Source organism: Kogia breviceps, chromosome 3, assembly GCF_026419965.1.
Source record: "Kogia breviceps isolate mKogBre1 chromosome 3, mKogBre1 haplotype 1, whole genome shotgun sequence".
Lineage (NCBI taxonomy): Eukaryota > Metazoa > Chordata > Mammalia > Artiodactyla > Physeteridae > Kogia > Kogia breviceps.
The window spans coordinates 99,685,017-99,707,003 of NC_081312.1; the positions used below are offsets into that span (position 1 = coordinate 99,685,017).

Here is a 21,987-nt window from a genome sequence, read left to right on the forward strand (position 1 = left end):
TTCTCTTACGCTGTATGTATTTCTTAGAATGGTGCTTATAAAAATCATACTTTTTTATAGCTACCAGTTGATAATATGACATAAATAGGAATAAATGACTTTGAGAATTAGTAAAGATGCTGAAGATCATTTAAGAAAAAAGAATATAAAGAACATAGCCTGATTTGAATCCCAATTACACTATTAACTTGCTTCATCACCGTGGGGGAAAGTCACTTAAATTCTGAGCCACTGTTGCTTCTGGTGTGAAAGGTAATCATACTAACTACAACCAGCGGTTTTATAATGATCAAACATAATATGGATGTTAAAGTGGTTTTTAAATGGAAAAATATATGCAAAGGAAGTTGTACAGCACGCAGAGACCTTCATATTGGACTGGCATAAAGCCAAAAAGGCAGTATTTAAGAGAGTGACCACAAATTTATAAACTATGGGACCGTGAATAGCAGTAAGAGTGCTATGTTGTAGAAATACTTAAAATAGGGAGAATGGAAACATTATGAATTCAAAGATTCTTGCCCAAGTTGCATCAGGATTCCTGCAGAAGGTCTACCTCATGGGAAAATGGGAGGCCAGGTACTATACAAACAGTTGGGTTCCTATAAAGGCAGTAATGACCAGGATGGAAGCTTGGCCTCACTGAGATATGAGTTCTAATCCTCTGCAGCATGGTGGAATGTCAATATTCTGAGACCTATTCTGGTCATTCTCACTAAACCCGCCTGATAGTTGGACCCTAAAATCATTCAAAGCTTAGTTCAGAAAAATTTAAAAATTAGGTGACACTAACTGTTTACATTGAAGTTATTCAGAACCGGCTTTAAGGTAAAACTGTTTGAATAGATTATTACCATTTAAAGAAGGGAAATTAGCATTTACTAAATATCTTCTACATATCAGTCATTATGAGAGTCACTTACCATTTATAATCTCTAAATCCTCAAAACACAAGGAGTTAATTATGCATATGTATATTTAATTGTACACACATTTATAGGGAAGAAAATAGACTCAGAGGTTAAATAAGTCACCTAGATAACAGGGGTGGCGAAACCAAAATCTATCCAGTTCTAAATCCGCTGCTATCTCCCATGAAACACTAGTTGCTTGAGCTTGTATTAATAGGATAACCCTTAAAAGGAATTAAATCACCATACAATGAAATGGGCAACAACAGGTCCCTTGTCAAAAGCAATTTTCTCACCATAGCTCCTCTTGGGATCATTTATACAATTCCAAATAATGTATGTTAAAAAATACAACACAAGGGCTTCCCTGGTGGCGCAGTGGTTGAGAGTCCGCCTGCCGATGCAGGAGACGCGGGTTCGTGCCCTGGTCCGGGAGGATCCCACATGCGGCGGAGCAGCTAGGCCCGTGAGCCATGGCCGCTGGGCCTGCGCGTCCGGAGCCTGTGCTCCGCAACGGGAGAGGCCACAGCAGTGAGAGGCCCGCATACCGCCAAAAAAAAAAAAAAAAAAAAAAAAAAAAAAAAATACAACACAAATTGCAGAACCCTCCTTAAACCTCTCTTCCTATAATGCTGGTCACATAAGTTCTAATACCTCAGAGTGAAACAAGTTTAGTTTGCCCCCAAATATACTATGAGGAGGAGCTAAGAGGAAAGAATAAAACAAAAGATCCTCAAATAGACAGCTTGTTTGCATTAATTACCTTGTGAAAAAAAAGCAACAGAAATTAATCAAAGTTGTAACTATAATAGATTTGAAAACGTAATAAATGGGAGGGCAGTGATGAAAGTAATGTTAAGGGAGTAGGAGAGTATAGTTACAAAGTTCTTCTAAGAGGAAAAGATGGAGAATGATGTTTTCAGTGGTGGCAGCGATGGGGGAAACATTTACTGTGCGCTTACACAGTATTAAGCAATCTATCAAACTCTTTAGATGCACTAATACTCATGAAAGTTAAAGACCATTATTATTCCCTTAAATAAGTGATGGAAACAAAAGAATAAGTGATCTGCTTGGGTTCTCAAAACTAGTAAGTAGATGGAGCCAGTATTCAAGTCAGGTCTATCTACTTCAGAGCCCAAAAATTCTTAAGCATTACTTACACTGTCTAAACAATAGCAGACCAGTTCACAATTTCACTATAAGCTCTGCAAAGGCAATCAAGTCTTTTATTCACCATATAAGTTTCCCAGTCTCCTACCTAGTTCCTCATGAGGCACACACAGTCACTTGGTGTACTAGGCGAAAGATGGAAGCTTCTCAAGAGTGACAAAACAGCATAAAATTTTTCTATTAAAAGTTATCAGTATCTATAAATTTAAGTGTCTAAAATTTATTTTCCAAAATATTAAATCTGAAACTGCAAATTACTTGATTTATTATGAAATGGTAATGCAATTAAACTGAAGGAAAAAATTAATGTCATAATTACTAATCCTTCTCAACTGATAGTTTTGCAATTAGAGGAGTTTGTAATCACATGCAGTGAGAATTAAAGTGATGGTTATTTAAAGCAAGGAATAAGACATGTTATGTTTCCAGGAGGAATAGTTAATAAATTAGTTCATTAGTTAATGAATATAGATGAGTGCATGTTTTCAGCCTCTCACATCTAACCTAATTGCAAACTGAAGTAAAGGAAAAAGACTTTTTGTGTTCTTTTTACAATTACAAACTTGTTCTTACAAAATATAACAAATAAAGCTAAATTTACCTACTCATTTTATATTATATATATGCCCTTAAAAATCATTCTAATTTAAAACATAAAATAATCTTATTTATAGGAATTTCAATTCTTAATTTTTAGAAAATTACATAAAGGCTATAGCCTCTCTTGCTATTAAAAAAAGTATGCATTAATTATGTGAAAAGACTGTTACCTGACATATAAAACAGGAAGGATGTAAATTTTTAAAATAAACAATAAATATTACTCATAATATGTGGGTAACTAAACTACTGAAAAAGAACTGAAACAAACAAATCTCAAGGAAAAAAATCCTATAGTTCATAAGGATCCATAACAATGCTGAAATCAGGAATGCAATCAATTTATTACTGGTCAAAATAAATATTGAATACAGTCTAAACAGCCAAAAAAATCCAAAAATGGTAAATTGACTGGTTTTTAATCAATAAACCATACAAATACAAATAAATCAATTCAAATAAATTAAACATTGATTTATCTTCTTTCCTAGATTCTTTGTTTGTATTTTAGCTGATTTTCTTCCTAAGTCACAAGACAGATGCAAATGAGCAAGGTGAGGGTCCTTGTTTAACAGGAACACAGAATATTTAGGCACTTGTACTGACCGGCTCAGAGTCATAGCAATAATCATCCCAGCTCTGTCTGAGGGGTTTCTTTGTTATCTGAAAGTAAGGCAGATTAGTTAGGTAGAAGTAATGATTATTACACTTCTCTAATCACCTCTTAGATGTAGTGTTCACGTAGCACAGCTGTTACCAAAGAAAGTTATTTTGTATAGCAGCACAAAACAAGAAACAACTAAGTAAACATTCAGATTCTGGGAGATCATATATTATCATAACCAATCCATACTTGCTATTATTCAGTTACTCTGAAATATAGTAACTGCTGAGTCCCATAGTCTCTGAATACTGACCTTATGACAAGAATATGTATGGTATGGACACTGATTACAAAAAATATCTGGAAGAGATTCAATAAACTCTGGATTCCTCTAATGCTAACAACTGTCAGCTCATTTATGGGCAATTACTACTTTTTAAAAAGGAAAATATTTAATCACCCATATATAAGGCAAATAGTTTCAACAGGAAGGGAAAGGAAAAATCTCAGAAGCTAAATCAATGATTTTTTTAAATATACTTAAATTCAATATAGTAAAAATGCCTAGTGTCATACTGGGAAGTGATATATAAAATAATTTTGAAATTCTCAATATAGTAATACAGAGTTTTATTAGCTTATATAAATATGTAGTTTCAAAATTAGGAAATATCAGTTATACAGCATGCTCTATATCTTGCAAAGTCTGAGATGTTACTTTCATAACCCTAAATACACACTACAATCTCCGAGCCACAACAAAGTGTCAATTTCCTTACAAAACCCTCATAAGAATTTTTTAAATGACCCAAAAGGAATTTCTTTCCATAGACAATACATCTTGCCTCAAACAAAAAAATGAGGGGAGACAATCTGTTATTTAAATGATCTACTGTCAGACCAATTCCATTATTACCAGTTCTAGAATTTTTGTTAATATGAGGAATAAAATTGGAGAAACCAATGCAATGAAAAGTTGTGAGAATTACTACTTATTATGGAAGTTTAGGGGTGAATTTTGAGTTACAAGGTAAGTTACAAATTCTCTAAGTCATTTCCTTTAGTGAATTTTCATACTGAATGTTTAATAGAATAATCACTGAGTTATAAAAATAATCATACTCTAAGTCAGTATCATAATATCATGCAAAGATGTATATGTATTAGACTTCAAACATGCAAATAAAATTTCAGTAATCCTTTGACAAGGGCAAGCATGAATCATTAGTAACATTTAACATGCTGTGGTCTGTAGCAGGTAAATCACTTTGGAAAGGGTAAAGCATTTTTCTAAATTGGAAGTATCTATAAACAGTTTATTATTCTCTTAAAGAGTCTCACAAAAAGCAAAAAGTACACATATAACTAATCTTTTCCAATTCATATAATAATAATAATAATTTTTAAATTTAAGAATTGCATCACATAGATTTTTAGATTGCATACATGAAAATGCTAGTTAATATCCACTACCAACCAGATTTCAGAAACAAAGTACTAGGAAAAAATCTTTTCTCAAGAGCTAAAATTTAATAATGCTCTACATTTCAAAATGCTTTTCATGAACTCTCACCTGATTGAGATAATGATATTCTTCCGGTTGTTTAAGATGGAATGCTAATCTCTCGTCTTCACTTGCTCCTGCCAGGAGGTAATAAAATACATGATAGTTCCTGTTGGAAACAAAGAAGTATGGCTTTATAATGAACATCATCTAATGGTTATCATTCAACAAGAAAAAAAAAAAGAAAAAGAAAACATTAATTAGTAAACTGTTTCAGCTTTGCTTCATTTTTTTAATACAAAGGTGATAAATTCAATATTTAAGTACTACAGAGGAATTCAAGTGGCAGTCAAATGGTTAGGACTCAGAGCTTTCACTGCCGTGGCCCAGGTTCAATCCCTGGTTGAGGAACTAAGATGCAGCAAGCTGCACAGTGTGGCCCAAATAAAAAATAAGTACTACAAAATAAAATAATGTTTTGTATGCTGAATACAAAGAGAAAGGTGAAGGCAGCAATACAGTAAACTTGAGACTTCTAAAAATTCTCTCCACAGAACCAATTAGAAAACTGGCAAATTTGTCAGAATCAACTCTAGAAATTAACTAAAAGAAAACAGCAATCCAGAATGTTTACACAAGAAAAACAGCTGAATCTCAGTAAAAACAGAAGCTTGATGGCCTTTTAACTTGCCCTATTCCACCTCCTGCTTACCAGATCCATGGTAGCTTTCAATACCAACAGCTTACAACTGAGATGGACAACTGAAGTCTAGCAGCCTCCAAAAGAGGACAGAACGGGGTTGGGGCTCATTCAGAGTATCATTCCCTGAGAAATATGATTATCTGATCTGTCTGGTGGTTCCTTGGAAGGAGCCATTTTCAAAACTATCCTTATTTGACCTGACTCAGAGTTAGCCCAGTACGAAAATCTTTGCCCCAGAGACATTTGTAGGAAACAATTATAGGCAATTTTTGAACATATCAGCTTCCTGCAGCAATGAATAAATGTTGGGGCACACAGTAGGCTAACCAAAAAACTTAAAGGGAAAAGGCAGGAAATGAGACATCACAGAGGCTTTGAAAAGCCCCAATATGTTCCTGGGAATCTAAAAGGCCATGTGCATGCATAAGGCTGTGCCCATGCCCAGGGCTGCACATCCACTCAGCAAAGACAAGAGGAGATACTAACCTCTCACCTATCACTAACCCAGAAAGTCTGCACAAGGAGGAAGTAAAGGCTAAGGCAGAATTACAAAATGCCTACCTAGGTGTTAAATATCATGCCCCAATACCCATAGAGAGCCCTGAGGCAAAGTATGGGAGACTTACTGTTTCCAACCATTTAAGGAACACTCTGCTCAATCATTAAATCTAACCAAACAGATACTTCAATAGCTACACTTGAAAAAGAATACTTTTCAAAGACTTCAAATAACCTCAGAAAATTCACAAAACAAACAGCAGTAAGAAAACAACCACAAACCCTGGAAGGGGAGGAACTCATTTCTAGAGCTGCCACATGATTATTTTAAATGTCCAATTATTACTTAAAACGTCCAATTTTCAACAAAAATTTACAAGTCACGCAAGGAATCAGAAAGTATAGCACATACAGGCTTCCCTGGTGGTGCAGTGGTTAGGCATCCACCTGCTAATGCAGGGGACCCGGGTTCAAACCCTGGGCCAGAAAGATCCCACATGCCGTGGAGCAACTAAGCCCATGTGCCACAACTACTGAGTCTTCACTCTAGAGCCCGTGAGCCACAACTACTGAAGCCCACGTGCCAAAACTACTGAAGCCCGAGCGCCTAGAGCCCATGCTCCACAACAAGAGAAGCCACTGCAATGAGAAGCCCGCACACTGCAACGAAGAGTAGCCCCTGCTGGCCACAACTAGAGAAAGCCCGCACACAGCAACGAAGACCCAATGCAGACAGAGATAAATAAATAAATAAATTTATTTCAAACAAACAAACAAAGAAAGTATACCACATATAAAGGAGAAAAAACATTCAATAATAACTGTTCCTGGGGAGATCATGACATTAGACTTACTAGATAAGGCTTTTAATCAGCTGTTTTAAATATATTCAAAGAACTGAAGGAAACCATGTTTGAAGAACTAAAGTATGAGAATGCTGTCTCATCAGATAGAAGCTCTCAATAAGTATATGGAACTTATAAAAATAATCAAAAATAAATTTTGGAGTTGAAAAGTATAATAACTAAAATGAAAAACTCTCTAGAGGAGCTCAAAAGCAGATTTGCAAGCAGAAGAAGGAATCAGTGGACTTGAAGAAAGGTCAGTTAAGGCTAGTTAGTCTGAGGAAGAGAAAGAACCATGAATGAAGAAAAATTATCAATCTCAGAGATCTGTGGGGCACTATTAAGCAGACACCAACACATGCACAATATAGAACACCAAAATATGCACAATGGGAGCCCCAAAAAGAGAAGAAAGAAAAGAGCAGAAAGAATATTTGAAAAACATGACCAGAAAGTCTCCAAATTTGATGAAAAATATTAATCTGTACATCCAAGAAACTCAGTGAACTCCAGGAGGGAAAAACTCAAAGAGATCCATACCTAGACAAATTAAAACTGTTGAAAGACAACGACAAAATTTTCAAAGCACCATAAGAGAAATGCCTCATCAACAGATCATAATATAAGATTACCAACTGATTTCTCGTCAGGAACCATGGAAAGGAAACAGATTCAAAGTACTAAAAGAAAAAAAAATCAAGAATTATATATTCAGCAAAACTATCCTTCAAAAATAAAGGAGAAATTAGGATATTCCCAGATAAACAAAAATTAATATACTTCAGAGCTAACAGATGGGCCCCATAAAAAATGTTAAAGGGAGTTTTTCTGGCTGAAATGAAAGGAAACTAGCGAGATTCAATTAAGCATTAAGAAATAAATAGTACAGAGGACCTTCAAGATGGCGGAGCAGTAAGATATGGAGATCACCTTCCTCCCCACAAATACATCAAAAATACATCTACATGTGGAACAACTCCTACAGAACACCTACTGAACGCTGGCAGAAGACCTCAGACTTCCCAAAAGGCAAGAAACCCCCCCCCCCCCGTACCTGGGTAGGGCAAAAGAAAAAAGAGAAAACAAAGACAAAAGAATAGGGACGGGACCAGTGCCTCTGGGAGGGAACCGTGAAGGATGAAAAGTTTCCACACACGAGGAAGCCCCTTCACTGATGGAAACGGGGTGGGGAGGGGGAAGCTTCAGAGCCAAGGAGGAGAGCACACCAATAGGGGTGCAGAGGGCAAAGCGGAGAGATTCCCACACAGAGGATCGGTGCCGACCAGCACTCACCAGCCCAAGAGGCTTGTCTGCTCACCCACCAGGGCGGGTAGGGGCTGGGAGCTGAGGCTTGGGCTTCAGAGGTCAGATCCCAGGGAGAGAACTGGGGTTGCCTACGTGAACACAGCCTGAAGGGGGCTAATGCGCCACAGCTAGCCGGGAGGGAGTCCAGGAAAAACTCTGGACCTGCCTAAGAGGCAAGAGACCATCGTTTCGGGATGTGAGAGGAGAGGGGATTCAGAGCACCACCTAAACGAGGTTCAGACACAGGCGCACGCTGTGGCTATCAGTGCGAACCCCAGAGACAGGCATGAAACGCTAAGGCTGCTACTGCAGCCACCAAGAAGCCTGTGTGCAAGTACAGGTCACTATCCACATCTCCCCTCCTGGGAGCCTGTGCAGCCTGCCACTGCCAGGGTCCTGTGATCCAAGGACTTACCCAGGAGAACTTCTCCAGGAGAACACACGGCATGCCTCAGGCAGTTGCAACGTCACGCCAGCCTCCGCCACCTCAAGCTCACCCAACATACCCTACCCCTCCCTCCCCCCGGCCTGAGTGAGCCACAGCCCCCTAATCAGTCTCTACTTTAACCGCCCCTCATCTGGACACAGAACAGATGTCAGAGGGCAACCTACATGCAGAGGCAGGGACAAATCCAAAGCTGATCCCCAGGAGCTGTGTGAACAAAGAGGAAGGGAAATTTCTCTATGCAGCCTCAAGAGCAGCAGATTAAATCTCCACAATCAACCTGATGTACCCTGCATCTGCAGAATACCTGAATAGAAAATGAATCATCCCAAAATTCAGGCAGCGGACTTTGGGAGCAACTGTAGACCTGGGGTTTGCTGTACACAACTGACTAGTTTCTGATTTACATGTTTATCTTAGTTTACCTTTTAGCACTTGTTATCATTGGTGGATTTGTTTACTGGTCTGGTTGCTCTCTGCTTTTCTTTTTTTAACAATTTTTTTAAAAAATTTTATTTTAATAACTTTATTTTATTTTATTTTTTCTTTCTTTCTTTTTTTTATCCCTTTTCTTCTGAGCCGTGTGGCTGACAGGGTCTTGATGCTCCGGCTGGGTGTCAGGCCTGAGCCTCAGAGGTGGGAAGAGCCAAATTCCAAGTTCAGGACAATGGTCCACCAGAGACCTCCTGGCCCCACATAGTATCAATCGGTGAGAGCTCTACCAGAGATCTCCGTCTCAATGCTAAGGCCCAGCTCCACTCAACGAGCAGCAAGCTACAGTGCTGGACACCCCATGCCAAACAACTAGCAAGATAGGAACACAACCCCACCCATTAGCAAAGAGGCTGCCTAAAATCATAATGAGATCACAGACACCCCAAAACACACCACCGGATGTGGCCCTGCCTACCAGAAAGACAAAATTCAGCTCCAGCCACCAGAACATGGTCACCAGTCCCCTCTACCAGAAGGTCTACACAAGCCACTGAACCAACCTTACCCAGTGGTGGCAGACACCAAAAACAATGGGAACTACGAACCTGCAGCCTGCAAAAAGGAGACCCCAAATACAGTAAGTAAAGCAAAATGAGAAGACAGAGAAATATGCAGCAGATGAAGAAGCAAGGTAAAAACCTATCAGACCAAACAAATGAAGAGGAAATAGGCAGCCTACCAGAAAAAAAATTCAGAGTAATGATAGTAAAGATGATCCAAAATCTTGGAAATAGGATGGAGAAAATAAAAGAAATGTTTAACAAGGACCCAGAAGAACTAAAGAACAAACAAACAATGAAGAACAACACTAAAAATGAATTTAAAGTTCTCTAGAAGGAATCAATAGCAGAATAACTGAGGCAGAAGAACAGATAAGTGACGTGGAAGATAAAATAGTGGAAATAACTACCGCAGAGCAGAATAAAGAAAAAAGAATGAAAAGAATTGAAGACTGGTTCAGAGACCTCTGGAACAACACTAAACGCACCAACATTCGAATTACAGGGGTCCCAGAAGAAGAAGAGAAAAACAAAGGGACTGAGAAAATATCTGAAGAGATTATAGTTCAAAATTTCCGTAATATGGGAAAGGAAATAGTCAATCAAGTCCAGGAAGCACAGAGAGTCCCATACAGGATAAATCCAAGGAAAAAGATGTCAAGACACATATTAATCACACTATCAAAAATTAAATACAGGGCTTCCCTGGTGGCGCAGTGGTTGAGAGTCTGCCTGACAATGCAGGGGACACGGGTTCGTGCCCCGGTCTGGGAGGATCCCACATGCCGCGGAGCGGCTGGGCCCGTGAGCCATGGCCGCTGAGCCTGCGCGTCCGGACCCTGTGCTCGGCAACGGGAGAGGCCACAACAGTGAGAGGCCTGCGTACCGCAAAAAAAAAAAAAAAAAAATTAAATACAAAGAAAAATTATTAAAAGTGGCAAGGGAAAAGCAACAAATAACATACAAGGGAATCCCCATAAGTTTAACAGCTGATCTTTCAGCAGAAGCTCTTCAAGCCAGAAGGGAGTGGCAGGACACATTTAAAGTAATGAAAGGGAAAAATCTACAACCAAGATTACTCTACCCAGCAAGGATATCATTCAGATTTGACAGAGAAATTTAAACCTTTACAGACAAGCAAAAGCTAAGAGAATTCAGCTCCACCAAACCAGCATTACAACAAATGCTAAAGGAAGTTCTCTAGGCAGGAAACACAAGAGAAGGAAAAGACCTACAGTAACAAATCCAAAACAATTAAGAAAATGGTAATAGAAACATACATATCAATAACTACCTTAAATGTAAATGGATTAAATGGTTCGACCAAAAGACATACAATGACTGAATGGATACAAAAACAAGACCCATATATATGCTGTCTACAAGAGACCTACTTCAAACCTAGGGACACATACAGACTGAAAGTGAGGGGATGGAAAAAGATATTCCATGCAAATGGAAATCAAAAGAAAGATGGAGTAGCAATTCTCATATCAGACAAAATAGACTTTAAAGACTATAACAAGAGACAAAGAAGGATACTACATAATGATCAATGGATCAATCCAAGAAGAAGAAATAACAATTGTAAATATTTATGCACCCAACATAAGAGAGCCTCAATACTTAAGGCAAATGCTAACAGCCACAAAAGGGGAAATTGACAGTAACAATCATAGTAGGGGACTTCAACATCCCACTTTCACCAATGGACACATCAACCAAAATGAAAATAAATAAGGAAACACGAGCTTTAAATGACACATTAAACAAGATGGACTTAATTGGACTTAATTTATAAGACATTCCAACAACAAAAAACCAGAATATACTTTCTTCTCAAGTGCTAATGGAACACTCTCCAGAATAGATCATATCTTGGGTCACAAATCAAGCCTTGGTAAATTTAAGAAAATTGAAATCATATCAAGTATCTTCTCCGACCACAACGCTATGAGACTAGATATCAATTACAAGAAAAAAACTGTAAAAAATACAAACACATGGAGGCTAAACAATATGCTACTAAATAACCAATGGATCACTGAAGAAATCAAAGAGGAAATCAAAAAATATCTACAAACAAATGACAATGAAAACACAATGGCCGAAAATTTATGGGATGCAGCAAAAGCTGTTCTAAGAGGGAAGTTTATAGCAATACAATGCTACCTCAACAAACAAGAAAAATCTCAAATAAACAACATAACCTTACACCTAGAGCAATTAGAGAAAGAACAAAAAATCCCCAAAGTTAGCAGAAGGAAAGAAATCATAAAGTACAAATCAGAAATATATGAAAAAGAAATGAAGGAAACGATAGCAAAGATCAATAAAACTAAAAGCTGGTTCTTTGAGAAGATAAAATTGATAAACCATTAGCCAGACTCATCAAGAAAAAAAGGGAGAAGACTCAAATCAATAGAATTAGAAATGAAAAACGAGAAGTAAAAACTGACACTGCAGAAATACAAAGGATCATGAGAGATTACTACAAGCAACTATATGGCAATAAAATGGGCAACCAGGAAGAAATAGAAAATATAAACAGACCAATCACAAGCACTGAAATTGAGACTGTGATTAAAAATCTTCCAACAAACAAAAGCACAGGACCAGATGGCTTCACAGGCGAACTCTATCAAACATTTAAAGAAGAGCTAACACCTGTCCTTTTCAAATTCTTCCAAAATACAGCAGAGGGAGGAACACTGCCAAACTCATTCTACAAGGCAACCATCACCCTGATACCAAAACCAGACAAAGATGTCACAAAAAAAGAAAACAACAGACCAATATCACTGATGAACATAGATGAAAAAATCCTCAACAAAATACTAGCAAACAGAATCGAACAGCACATTAAAAGGATCATACACCATGATCAAGTGGGGTTTATTCCAGGAATGGAAAGATTCTTCAATATACGCAAATCAATCAATGTGATACACCATATTAACAAATAGAAGGAGAAAAATCAGATGATCATATCAATAGATGCAGAGAAAGCTTTCAACAAAATTCAACACCCATTTATGATAAAAAACCCTCCAGAAAGTAGGCAGAGAGGGAACTTACCTCAACACAATAAAGGCTATGTATGACAAACCCACAGCCAACATCATCCTCAATGGTGAAAAACTGAAACCATTTCCACTAAGATCAGGAACAAGACAAGGTGGCCCACTCTCACCACTATTATTCAACGTAGCTTTGGAAGTTTTAGCCACAGCAATCAGAAGAAAAAGAAATAAAAGGAATCCAAATTGGAAAAGAAGAAGTAAAGCATCACTGTTTGCAGATGACATGATACTATACATAGAGAATCCTAAGGATGCTACCAGAAAACTACTAGAACTAATCAATGAATTTGGTAAAGTAGCAGGATACAAAATTAATGCACAGAAATCTCTGGCATTCTTACACACTAATGATGAAAAATCTGAGAGTGAAATTAAGAAAACACTCCCATTTACCATTGCAACAAAAAGAATAAAATATCTAGGAATAAACCTACCTAAGGAGACAAAAGACTTGTATGCAGAAAACTATAAGACACTGATGAAAGAAATTAAAGATGATACAAATAGGTGGAGAGATATACCATGTTCTTGGATTGGAAGAATCAACATTGTGAAAATGACTCTATTACCCAAAGCAATCTACAGATTCAATGCAATCCCTATCAAATTACCACTGGCATTTTTTACAGAACTAGAACAAAATATTTCACAATTTGTATGGAAACACAAAAGACCCCGAATAGCCAAAGCAATCTTGAGTTCAAAAAATGGAGCTGGAGGAATCAGGCTCCCTGACTTCAGACTATACTATAAAGCTACAGTAATCAAGACAGTATGGTACTAGTACAAAAACAGAAATATAGATCAATGGAATAGGATAGAAAGCCCAGAGATAAACCCACGCACATATGGTCACCTTATCTTTGATAAAGGAGGCAAGAATATACAATGGAGAAAAGACAGCCTCTTCAATAAGTGGTGCTGGGAAAACTGGACAGCTACATGTAAAAGAATGAAATTAGAACACTCCCTAACACCATACACAAAAATAAACTCAAAATGGATTGATTAAAGACCTAAATGCAAGGCCAGACACTATCAAACTCTTAGAGGAAAACATAGGCAGAACACTCTATGACATAAATCACAGCAAGATCCTTTTTGACCCACCTCCTAGAGAAATGGAAATAAAAACAAAAATAAACAAATGGGACCTAATGAAACTTAAAAGCTTTTGCACAGCAAAGGAAACCATAAACAAGATGAAAAGACAACCCTCAGAATGGGAGAAAATATTTGCAAATGAAGCAAACGACAAAGGATGAATCTCCAAAGTTTACAAGCAGCTCATGCAGCTCAATATCAAACAAACAAACAACCCAATCCAAAAATGGGCAGAAGACCTAAATAGACATTTTTCCAAAGAAGACATACAGATTGCCAACAAACACATGAAAGAATGCTCAACATCATTAATCATTAGAAAAATGCAAATCAAAACTACAATGCAGGGCTTCCCTGGTGGCACAGTGGTTGAGAGTCCACCTGCCGACGCAGGGGACACAGGTTCGTGCCCCGGTCCAGGAAGATCCCACATGCCGCGGAGCGGCTAGGCCCATGAGCCATGGCCACTGAGCCTGCACATCTGGAGCCTGTGCTCTGCAACAGAAGAGGCCACAACAGTGAGAGGCCCGCGTACCAAAAATAAAAAAAAAAAACTACAATGCAATGTCATCTCACACTGGTCAGAATGGTCATCATCAAAAAATCTACAAACAATAAATGCTGGACAGGGTATGGAGAAAAGGGAACCCTCTTGCACTGCTGGTGGGAATGTAAATTGATATAGCCACTATGGAGAACTGTATGGAGGTTCCTTAAAAAACTAAAAAGAGAACTACCATACGACCCAGCAATCCCACTACTGAGCATATACCCTGAGAAAACCATAATTCAAAAAGAGTCATGAAGCACAATGTTCACTGCAGCTCTATTTACAATAGCCAGGACATGGAAGCAACCTAAGTGTCCATCGACAGATGAATGGATAAAGAAGACGTGGCACATATATACAATAGAATATTACTCTGCCATTAAAAGAAACGAAATTGAGTTACTTATAGTGAGGTGGATGGACCTAGAGTCTCATATAGAGTGAAGTAAGTTAGAAAGAGAAAAACAAATACCGTATGCTAACACATATATATGGAATCTAAAAAAAAGGGTCTTGAAGAACCTAGGGACAAAATGGGAATAAAGACGCAGACTTACTAGAGAATGGACTTGAGGACATGGGGAGGGGGTAGGGTAAGCTGGGACAAAGTGAGAGAGTGGTAGTGTATATATGGATATATATACCTTACCAAATGTAAAATAGATAGCTAGTGGGAAGCAGTTGCATAGCACAGGGAGATCAGCTCGGTGCTTTGTGACTAGCTAGAAGGGTGGGAGGGAGGCAGACACAAGAGGGAAGAAATATGGGGATATATGTATATGTATAATTGATTCACTTTGTTATATAGCAGAAGCTAACACACCATTGTAAAGCAATTATACTCCAATAAAAATGTTAAAAAATAAAAAAATACTAGGAAGCCAAATCCAGAAACATGTAATAAGGATTATACATACATCTACAAATCAAATCTAGCAAGATAACAGAGAATCAGTTTATATAAGCTCTGGATCTTCTCCTGCCGTTGATTCTTCAAAACTAAGGAAACCAGACTTATATCACTACCACTCTATTAAATTGTGTTAGAAAAAGTTACTAATAACCTTCTAATAGTAGTATCTGTTAGCTCTACAAGTCTTTAGGAGGCTATTCTCTTCCCCAACCTCTCTTCCCTTCATTCTGAAACATCTCTAACTCAGATTTCCTCATCAGCTAGCCATAAAAAAATTAACAGAAAAGTCTGAGTTCTAGTCCTAAGCTTACAGGTAATTAATTATGATAATGTTTAATGAAATTTTATTATATATAAGGACTACACTGAGCATTTTATAAACGTTATTTCATTTAATCCTCTAAACAACTTTAGGATAGTTTTCCATCTGCAAAATGAGAAAAAGTATCTAAGAAGCAGAGAAGTTAGGTGAGATACCAAAAGCATATCCAATATTTGAATATAGGTTTGTTTAACTTCAAACTCTGGCTCTTCATTTTGTCTCATTATAACATGAAGCAAATCATTTACCTCTCTGATATTTGGCTTCCTCATCTAAAGAAAGTTACACATATGTCATCTCTGAAATTCCATATACCTCAAAGATTACAATGAAATTAAGATCTTTATTAAAAACTTTTCTCAAATTAGAGAAAGAACACCAAGACGTGACAAAAGTACTAAAGGCAAAACGCTCACAAAACGATACCACCTGAGATACCACTATTTTCCTGTTCTGATAGTTTGCCTAGAATTTAGAAAGGACAACATTTCTATATACCCATTAAAAAAAAAGACCTCCTAGCAGCTTCTTAAAAAGTACAGTATTTTGCCCATGAGAGAAATAGCAATTATATATAAAGTTATACATGGTATAAACTGAATTAAAGGTCATAATATACAAAGATCTGAAAAGTCAATCTACATGATACAAATGTTAACTCGATCTAATTACACAAATTAAAATATGTACCGTTCATTATGCTCTTGATAAACAAGTCTGGACTTCTCCAGTAGATACTTTTCAACATAGGCACTAGAAGAAAAATAAAATTGATTGATATAAATAATAAAGCTTAATATAAGGTAGACAAATATTTTATCAGAGAAGATGCAAAAGTATAAAGAATACTATCCAGAGTACATGTACCACCGGTGTTGGTGGTATAGTGGTGAGCATACCTGCCTTCCAAAGTACATTTACCACTATAATTGTGTTATGGACACTGTTAGTGTCATCCACATTAAGTTCATAAACCCCTAAGTCTTTTTTTTCTTTCAATAAAGCAAAATAAAGTCAGAAGTTCAAAACATGGCACATACGACCCTCCCGTGACAAAGACTTTACTTTCTTTCTAGGCTCAATTACCATTGGACATCCTTTCAGATATTACAGTTTGACCAGACTACTAAATAAGGCTCAAAGATATACTTTTTTTATATATCCATGCTGTTGCCACATTCTGGAATAAATTCTGGTAAATAAGTTTATTATTTACCAATTTACTCAGTAAGTATTCATTAACTGGGCACCGTGCTAAGCACTGTTCAAATACAGAAATCAGTGATACACTACCTGTCCTCAAGGGGCTTACAAACTAGTGGAGAAAAGAGGTAAACTAGCAGCTATCATGCTGAGCTGATAGGGTTTATTTTACAGCAATGATCAGAATATTATGGATGTACCAAGAGAGACATATAAGATTCAATCCAAGAAGGAAAAAGGATGTAAGGAAGAACTAGCACAGAGGGTGAGTACATAGCACTTATTAATATGGATACAAAAATCATAAATAAAAACTAGCAAGCAGAACACAACAACCAGTTGTGGGGAAGAGATATGGGGAAGAGATATGTATGTGTATAAATATGTCTGTGTGTCTATGTCTGTGGGTGTTTGTGTCTTTGTATTGACCAAGTGAGATTTTTTTTTCCCCAGGAATGCAAAATAATGATAATATTAATAGATCCAAAAATGAAGATCAAGCTAATTTCCATAGATGCCAAAAAGGCCTTTGATAAAATACAATAGCCATTACTGACAAAAACACTCAAAGAAAATTAAAATCAATGTTTAATTCATTAACACAATAAAATGTCCTAAAGCCAGTATTTTACTTAGTGAAGAAAATTAAAGGCATTCACACAAAGGTCTAAAACAATATTATCACAGTATAGGAGGTATGTAATCAGACAAGATAGAAAATAATCAAAGATATAAGGAACAGGAAAAAAATTTAAAGTATTTATTTACGCAGATATGTTAATACACCTAGAAATGTTAAGAGACCAACAGTAAAACTAATATAAACAATAAAAGAATTCAGTAAGATAACAAGATGTAAAATTAATATAAAAATCAGTAGCCTTCACATATGCAAATAATGTGCAATTTTAGAAGATATAATGCAAGAGAAAAATCACACTTTTAATAACAACAAAACATTAAAAATAAAATAAAATACTTAGGAATAAACTCAACAAGAAACATAAATAAACTAAAAACACTTCTAAAAAGCATAAAGATGTCAATTATCCAAAAATTTATTAGTCCAATAAAACCAAGCCATGAAAGATCCTTCAATACCTATTGCTAAGGAGCAAAGAATCCATCTGTAAAGGCTATATACTATATAATTCCAACATTATGACATTCTGGAAAATGCAAACCTATTAAGACAGTGAAAAGATCAGTGGTTGCCAAAGGTTAGTGGGTGGGAAGGGATGAACAGGTGGAGCACAGGGATTTTTAGGGCAGTGAAACTATTCCATATAATACTGTCAGGGTGAATACATACCTTTATACATCTGTCAAAGCCCATTCAAGGTACAACACAAATGGAACACACTAATGCAAGATATTATTAAGAGGGGAAACTGGGGGATAGGGTGAAGAGGTATATGGGAACTCTCTGTACTTTCTATTCATCTTTGTCATAAACCTAAAACTGTTCTAAAAATAGTCTATTAATTTTTTTAAAGTTATAAAGAATATTGCTGGCACAACCAGAGGACTCTGATCACAGACTATATAGTAAGAATTATTATAATGACAAAATTAAATATCTTAAGTATAAAATAGTATTAGGGCTCAAGAGGGAGGGGATATGGGGATATATGTATACATATAGCTGATTCAGTTTGTTGTACAGCAGAAACTAACACAACATTGTAAAGCAATTATACTCCACTAAAGATATTCTTTTTTAAAATGAATGTAGAAATAATATAGAAAGATAAAGCAAATGCATATAATTGTTAAAAACTTATAAATCTAAGTTAAGGGTATATGGGGTTTACACTATTCTTAGAACTTTTCTCAGGTTTGAACTTTCCCAAAAGAAAGAAATAATTGAGAAGAAAAAAATTTAATATAAACATTAATGTCACTATTCTCGTTAAAAAGCAAATGAACAACCTATGGTTTATGAAGGGGCAATGGCAAAAATATAAACATGCTCTAAAGCCTGCTATTGCTACTTACCCAAGTACAGTGCCTGTTTCTTGGTAATTTACTTGAATAAACTTGCCAAAACGACTTGAATTGTTATTATGAGCTGTCTTTGCATTTCCAAAGGCCTGTCAAAATAAAGAGTTCTCATTAATTTTATTTTTTAAAAATGGAAAATCCTGCTTAGATCAGCTCAGAGAGAAAATAATGTTAAATAGACAGTAGAAAAGCAATTCACTTTCATAGTTCAGGTAAAGTAAAAGAAAGCAACTAATATTTGAAATGAAATCAAGTAGACTGCATTTTATGCTATTCAGTAAAATAAATCTTAATTTTAAAAACTTATTGCTCATTACAAATCAGATTTCACTTTCACATTCCAGAGCCAGCAAATATTCTTGATATATTTATATGTATATATTTTTAAAATCTTGCTTAACTGAAATAGCAATGGGCTAGGAAAAGAATAATTACATCAAAAGAATTACAATTCTAGAACAGTACAAAGGAAATAAAGTTTCATTACATAATGTACTATGCTTTATTATATCTACTTAAAACAAAATGACAGTACTGTTTTAGAAAGAATAAAAATGTTTCCTAAGTTATAACCAAAAGCATACACCATGCAATGAAATATTACCTAGCAATAAAGAAGGAACTACTGGTACAGACATCAACACTGACAAATATTAAACATTATACTAAGTGGAAGAAACCATACACAAGAGTACACATTGTAATATGAAATTCTAAAAAAGTCAAAACAAGAGTAACAAGAAGCAGATTAGAAGCTGTCTGGGAATGGGGATGAGAGTGGGAAATGTCTACAAAGGGACACAAGGGGTAATGAAAATATTCTATGCTTGATTGTATGATGGTGGTGACAGGGTATATGCATTTATCAAAATTCACTAAATCATACATTTTAAATGGCTATATATTATTTCAAGTTATATCTCAATTAAATTTAAAAGAAAGAATCCACTGATGAACTCACATATTCAACAACTTAAATGAAATCTTCAAGACATAATGCTGAATAAAAGAAGCCAGTATCCAAACACTACATACTGTATGATTCCATTTATATGACATTTTGAAAAACAACAACAACCAGCAATGAAGAACAAACAAGTAGTTCCCACAAGTTATGGGAGTATGGGAGGGCAGAGGGTATGAAGATAAGGAATAGCATGAGGGAGTTTCATGGGGTAGTGGAACTACTCTGTACCTACACCCATAAATGGTTACACAAATTAATATGTTTACAATTCACAGAATTTTACTGTAAAGTTATTTCTTTTAATTTTAATATCTACTTTTTAAAGTAAATCATTAAAAAGTAAAGGCAAATAAAAGAAAATTTCATATATATAAATCTGAAAATATTCATAAGTGAACCCACACTAAAAGAAATAAGAAAGTCCTTCATGCAGAAGGAAAACACTATCATGTTCAAATATGGATCAACGTAAGGAATAGAGAACAGCAGAAATAGTAACCACATGAGTAAATATATAAAATACATTTTATTACTTAGACCTCTTGAAAAGATTACTGAGGATGAGATCAGAGAAAATGGTAAAGATCTCTGAAATTCCTCTCCCCTTCAAAAAACAAATAAGACTGACAAAAATTGTTATTTGTCAAAAGTAACATCAACTTTTTGATGATTCTAGAAATTAACAAGGGCTTGGAATAATCCTTTGTAGAAGAACATTTAATCAAGGAAAACAGCTGGATCTCAGTAAGAAAAGCAGGTATTGGTGGCATTTTAACTTACCTGATTACCAATTCCCTCTCCCTAGCTCCACACTGAAGAGAAAACTGACACCCTACAATTACAGGGTTTTTTTAAAAAAGCAGTCTAGCCTAGAAGCCACTGGAAAGATCAGACTAGGGTTAAGAGTTAAAGCCTTGTCCCACAGATAACTCACAATTTGACCTATTTGGCATTTTCCTAGAAAACCTCATTCAAAGGGCTATCTTTCTGTGACCTGACTTGAAGATCACTCACTGAAAACCACCTTTTCCCACAGGTGTGTTTGTTAAAAAAACCTAAAAAGTAGAGTTGCCATGTGATCCACCAATCCCACTCCTGGGCATATGTCTGGAGAAAACTCTAATTCGAAAAGATACATGCACCCCTATATTCATAGTGGCACCACTTACAATAGCCAAGACATGGAAACAACCTAAATGTCCATGGACAGAAGAATGGATAAAGATGTGGTATATATACACAATAGAATACTACTCGGCCATAAAAATGAATGAAATAATGCCATTTGCAACAACATGGATGGACTTAGAGATTATTTTACTAAGTGAAGTCAGAAAGAGGAAGACAGCAATATCACATGATACCACTTATATGTAGAATCTAAAATATGACACAAATAAACTTATTTACAAAACAGAAACAGACTCACAGGCACAGAGAACAAATTTGTGGTTACCAAAGAGGAAAGGGGGTGGGAGAGGGATAAATTTGGAATTTGAGATTAGCAAATACACACTACTACATATAAAATAAACAACAAGGACCTATTGTATAGCACAGGGAACTAACTATATTCATATCTTGTAATAACCTATGATGGAAAAGAATATGAAAAAGAATATGCATATATATGCATAAGTGAATCACTCTGTTGTACACCAGAAACTAACACAACATTGTAAATCAACTATATTTCAGTACCAAAAAAGAGAGCGAGAAAGTGAAAAAAAGGAAAAATAAAAATGGTGATGCAGTGGTTAAGACTCCACGCTACCAATGAAGGGTGCCCAGGTTCGATCCCTGGTCAGGGAACTAGATCCCACGTGCATGTCGCAACTAAGAGTTCACATGCCACAACTAAGGAGCCAGCGAGCTGCAACTAAGGAGTCCATGTGCTGCAAGTAAGGAGCCCGCCTGCTGCAAGTAAGGAGCCCACCTGCTGCAACTAAGGAGTCCATGTGCCACAACTAAGAAGCCCACATGCCGCAACCAAAGAATCAGAGAGCTGCAACTAAGGAGTCCGCGAGCCACAACTAAGGAGCCCACGAGCCACAACTAAGACCCAGTGCACCCAAATAAAATAAATATTAAAAAAAAAGGGCTTCCCTGGTGGCACAGTGGTTGAGAATCCGCCTGCCGATGCAGGGGATACGGGTTCGTGCCCCGGTCCAGGAAGATCCCACATGCCGCGGAGCGGCTGGGCCCGTGAGCCATGGCCGCTGAGCCTGCGCGTCCGGAGCCTGTGCCCCGCAACGGGA

At 36.5% G+C, this 21,987-nt stretch overlaps 1 protein-coding gene across 16 annotated transcripts in view; it reads right to left on the bottom strand.

Annotated features, from left to right (window-relative positions):
- The window catches only part of MYO9A (myosin IXA), a 279,561-nt gene that overhangs the window by 202,768 nt on the left and 54,806 nt on the right, over positions 1-21,987 (bottom strand). For 12 of the 16 annotated variants that reach the window (XM_067029270.1, XM_067029272.1, XM_067029281.1 and 9 more), the window contains exons 3-6: positions 18,757-18,851; positions 16,246-16,308; positions 4,862-4,961; positions 3,291-3,347 (exon numbers count right to left, since the gene is read on the bottom strand). In XM_067029270.1, the coding sequence (XP_066885371.1) occupies positions 3,291-3,347; positions 4,862-4,961; positions 16,246-16,308; positions 18,757-18,851 (315 nt within the window). The remainder of the gene's footprint in view (positions 1-3,290; positions 3,348-4,861; positions 4,962-16,245; positions 16,309-18,756; positions 18,852-21,987) is intronic. The other 4 variants (XM_067029275.1, XM_067029276.1, XM_067029274.1 and 1 more) reach the window with 1 other exon arrangement.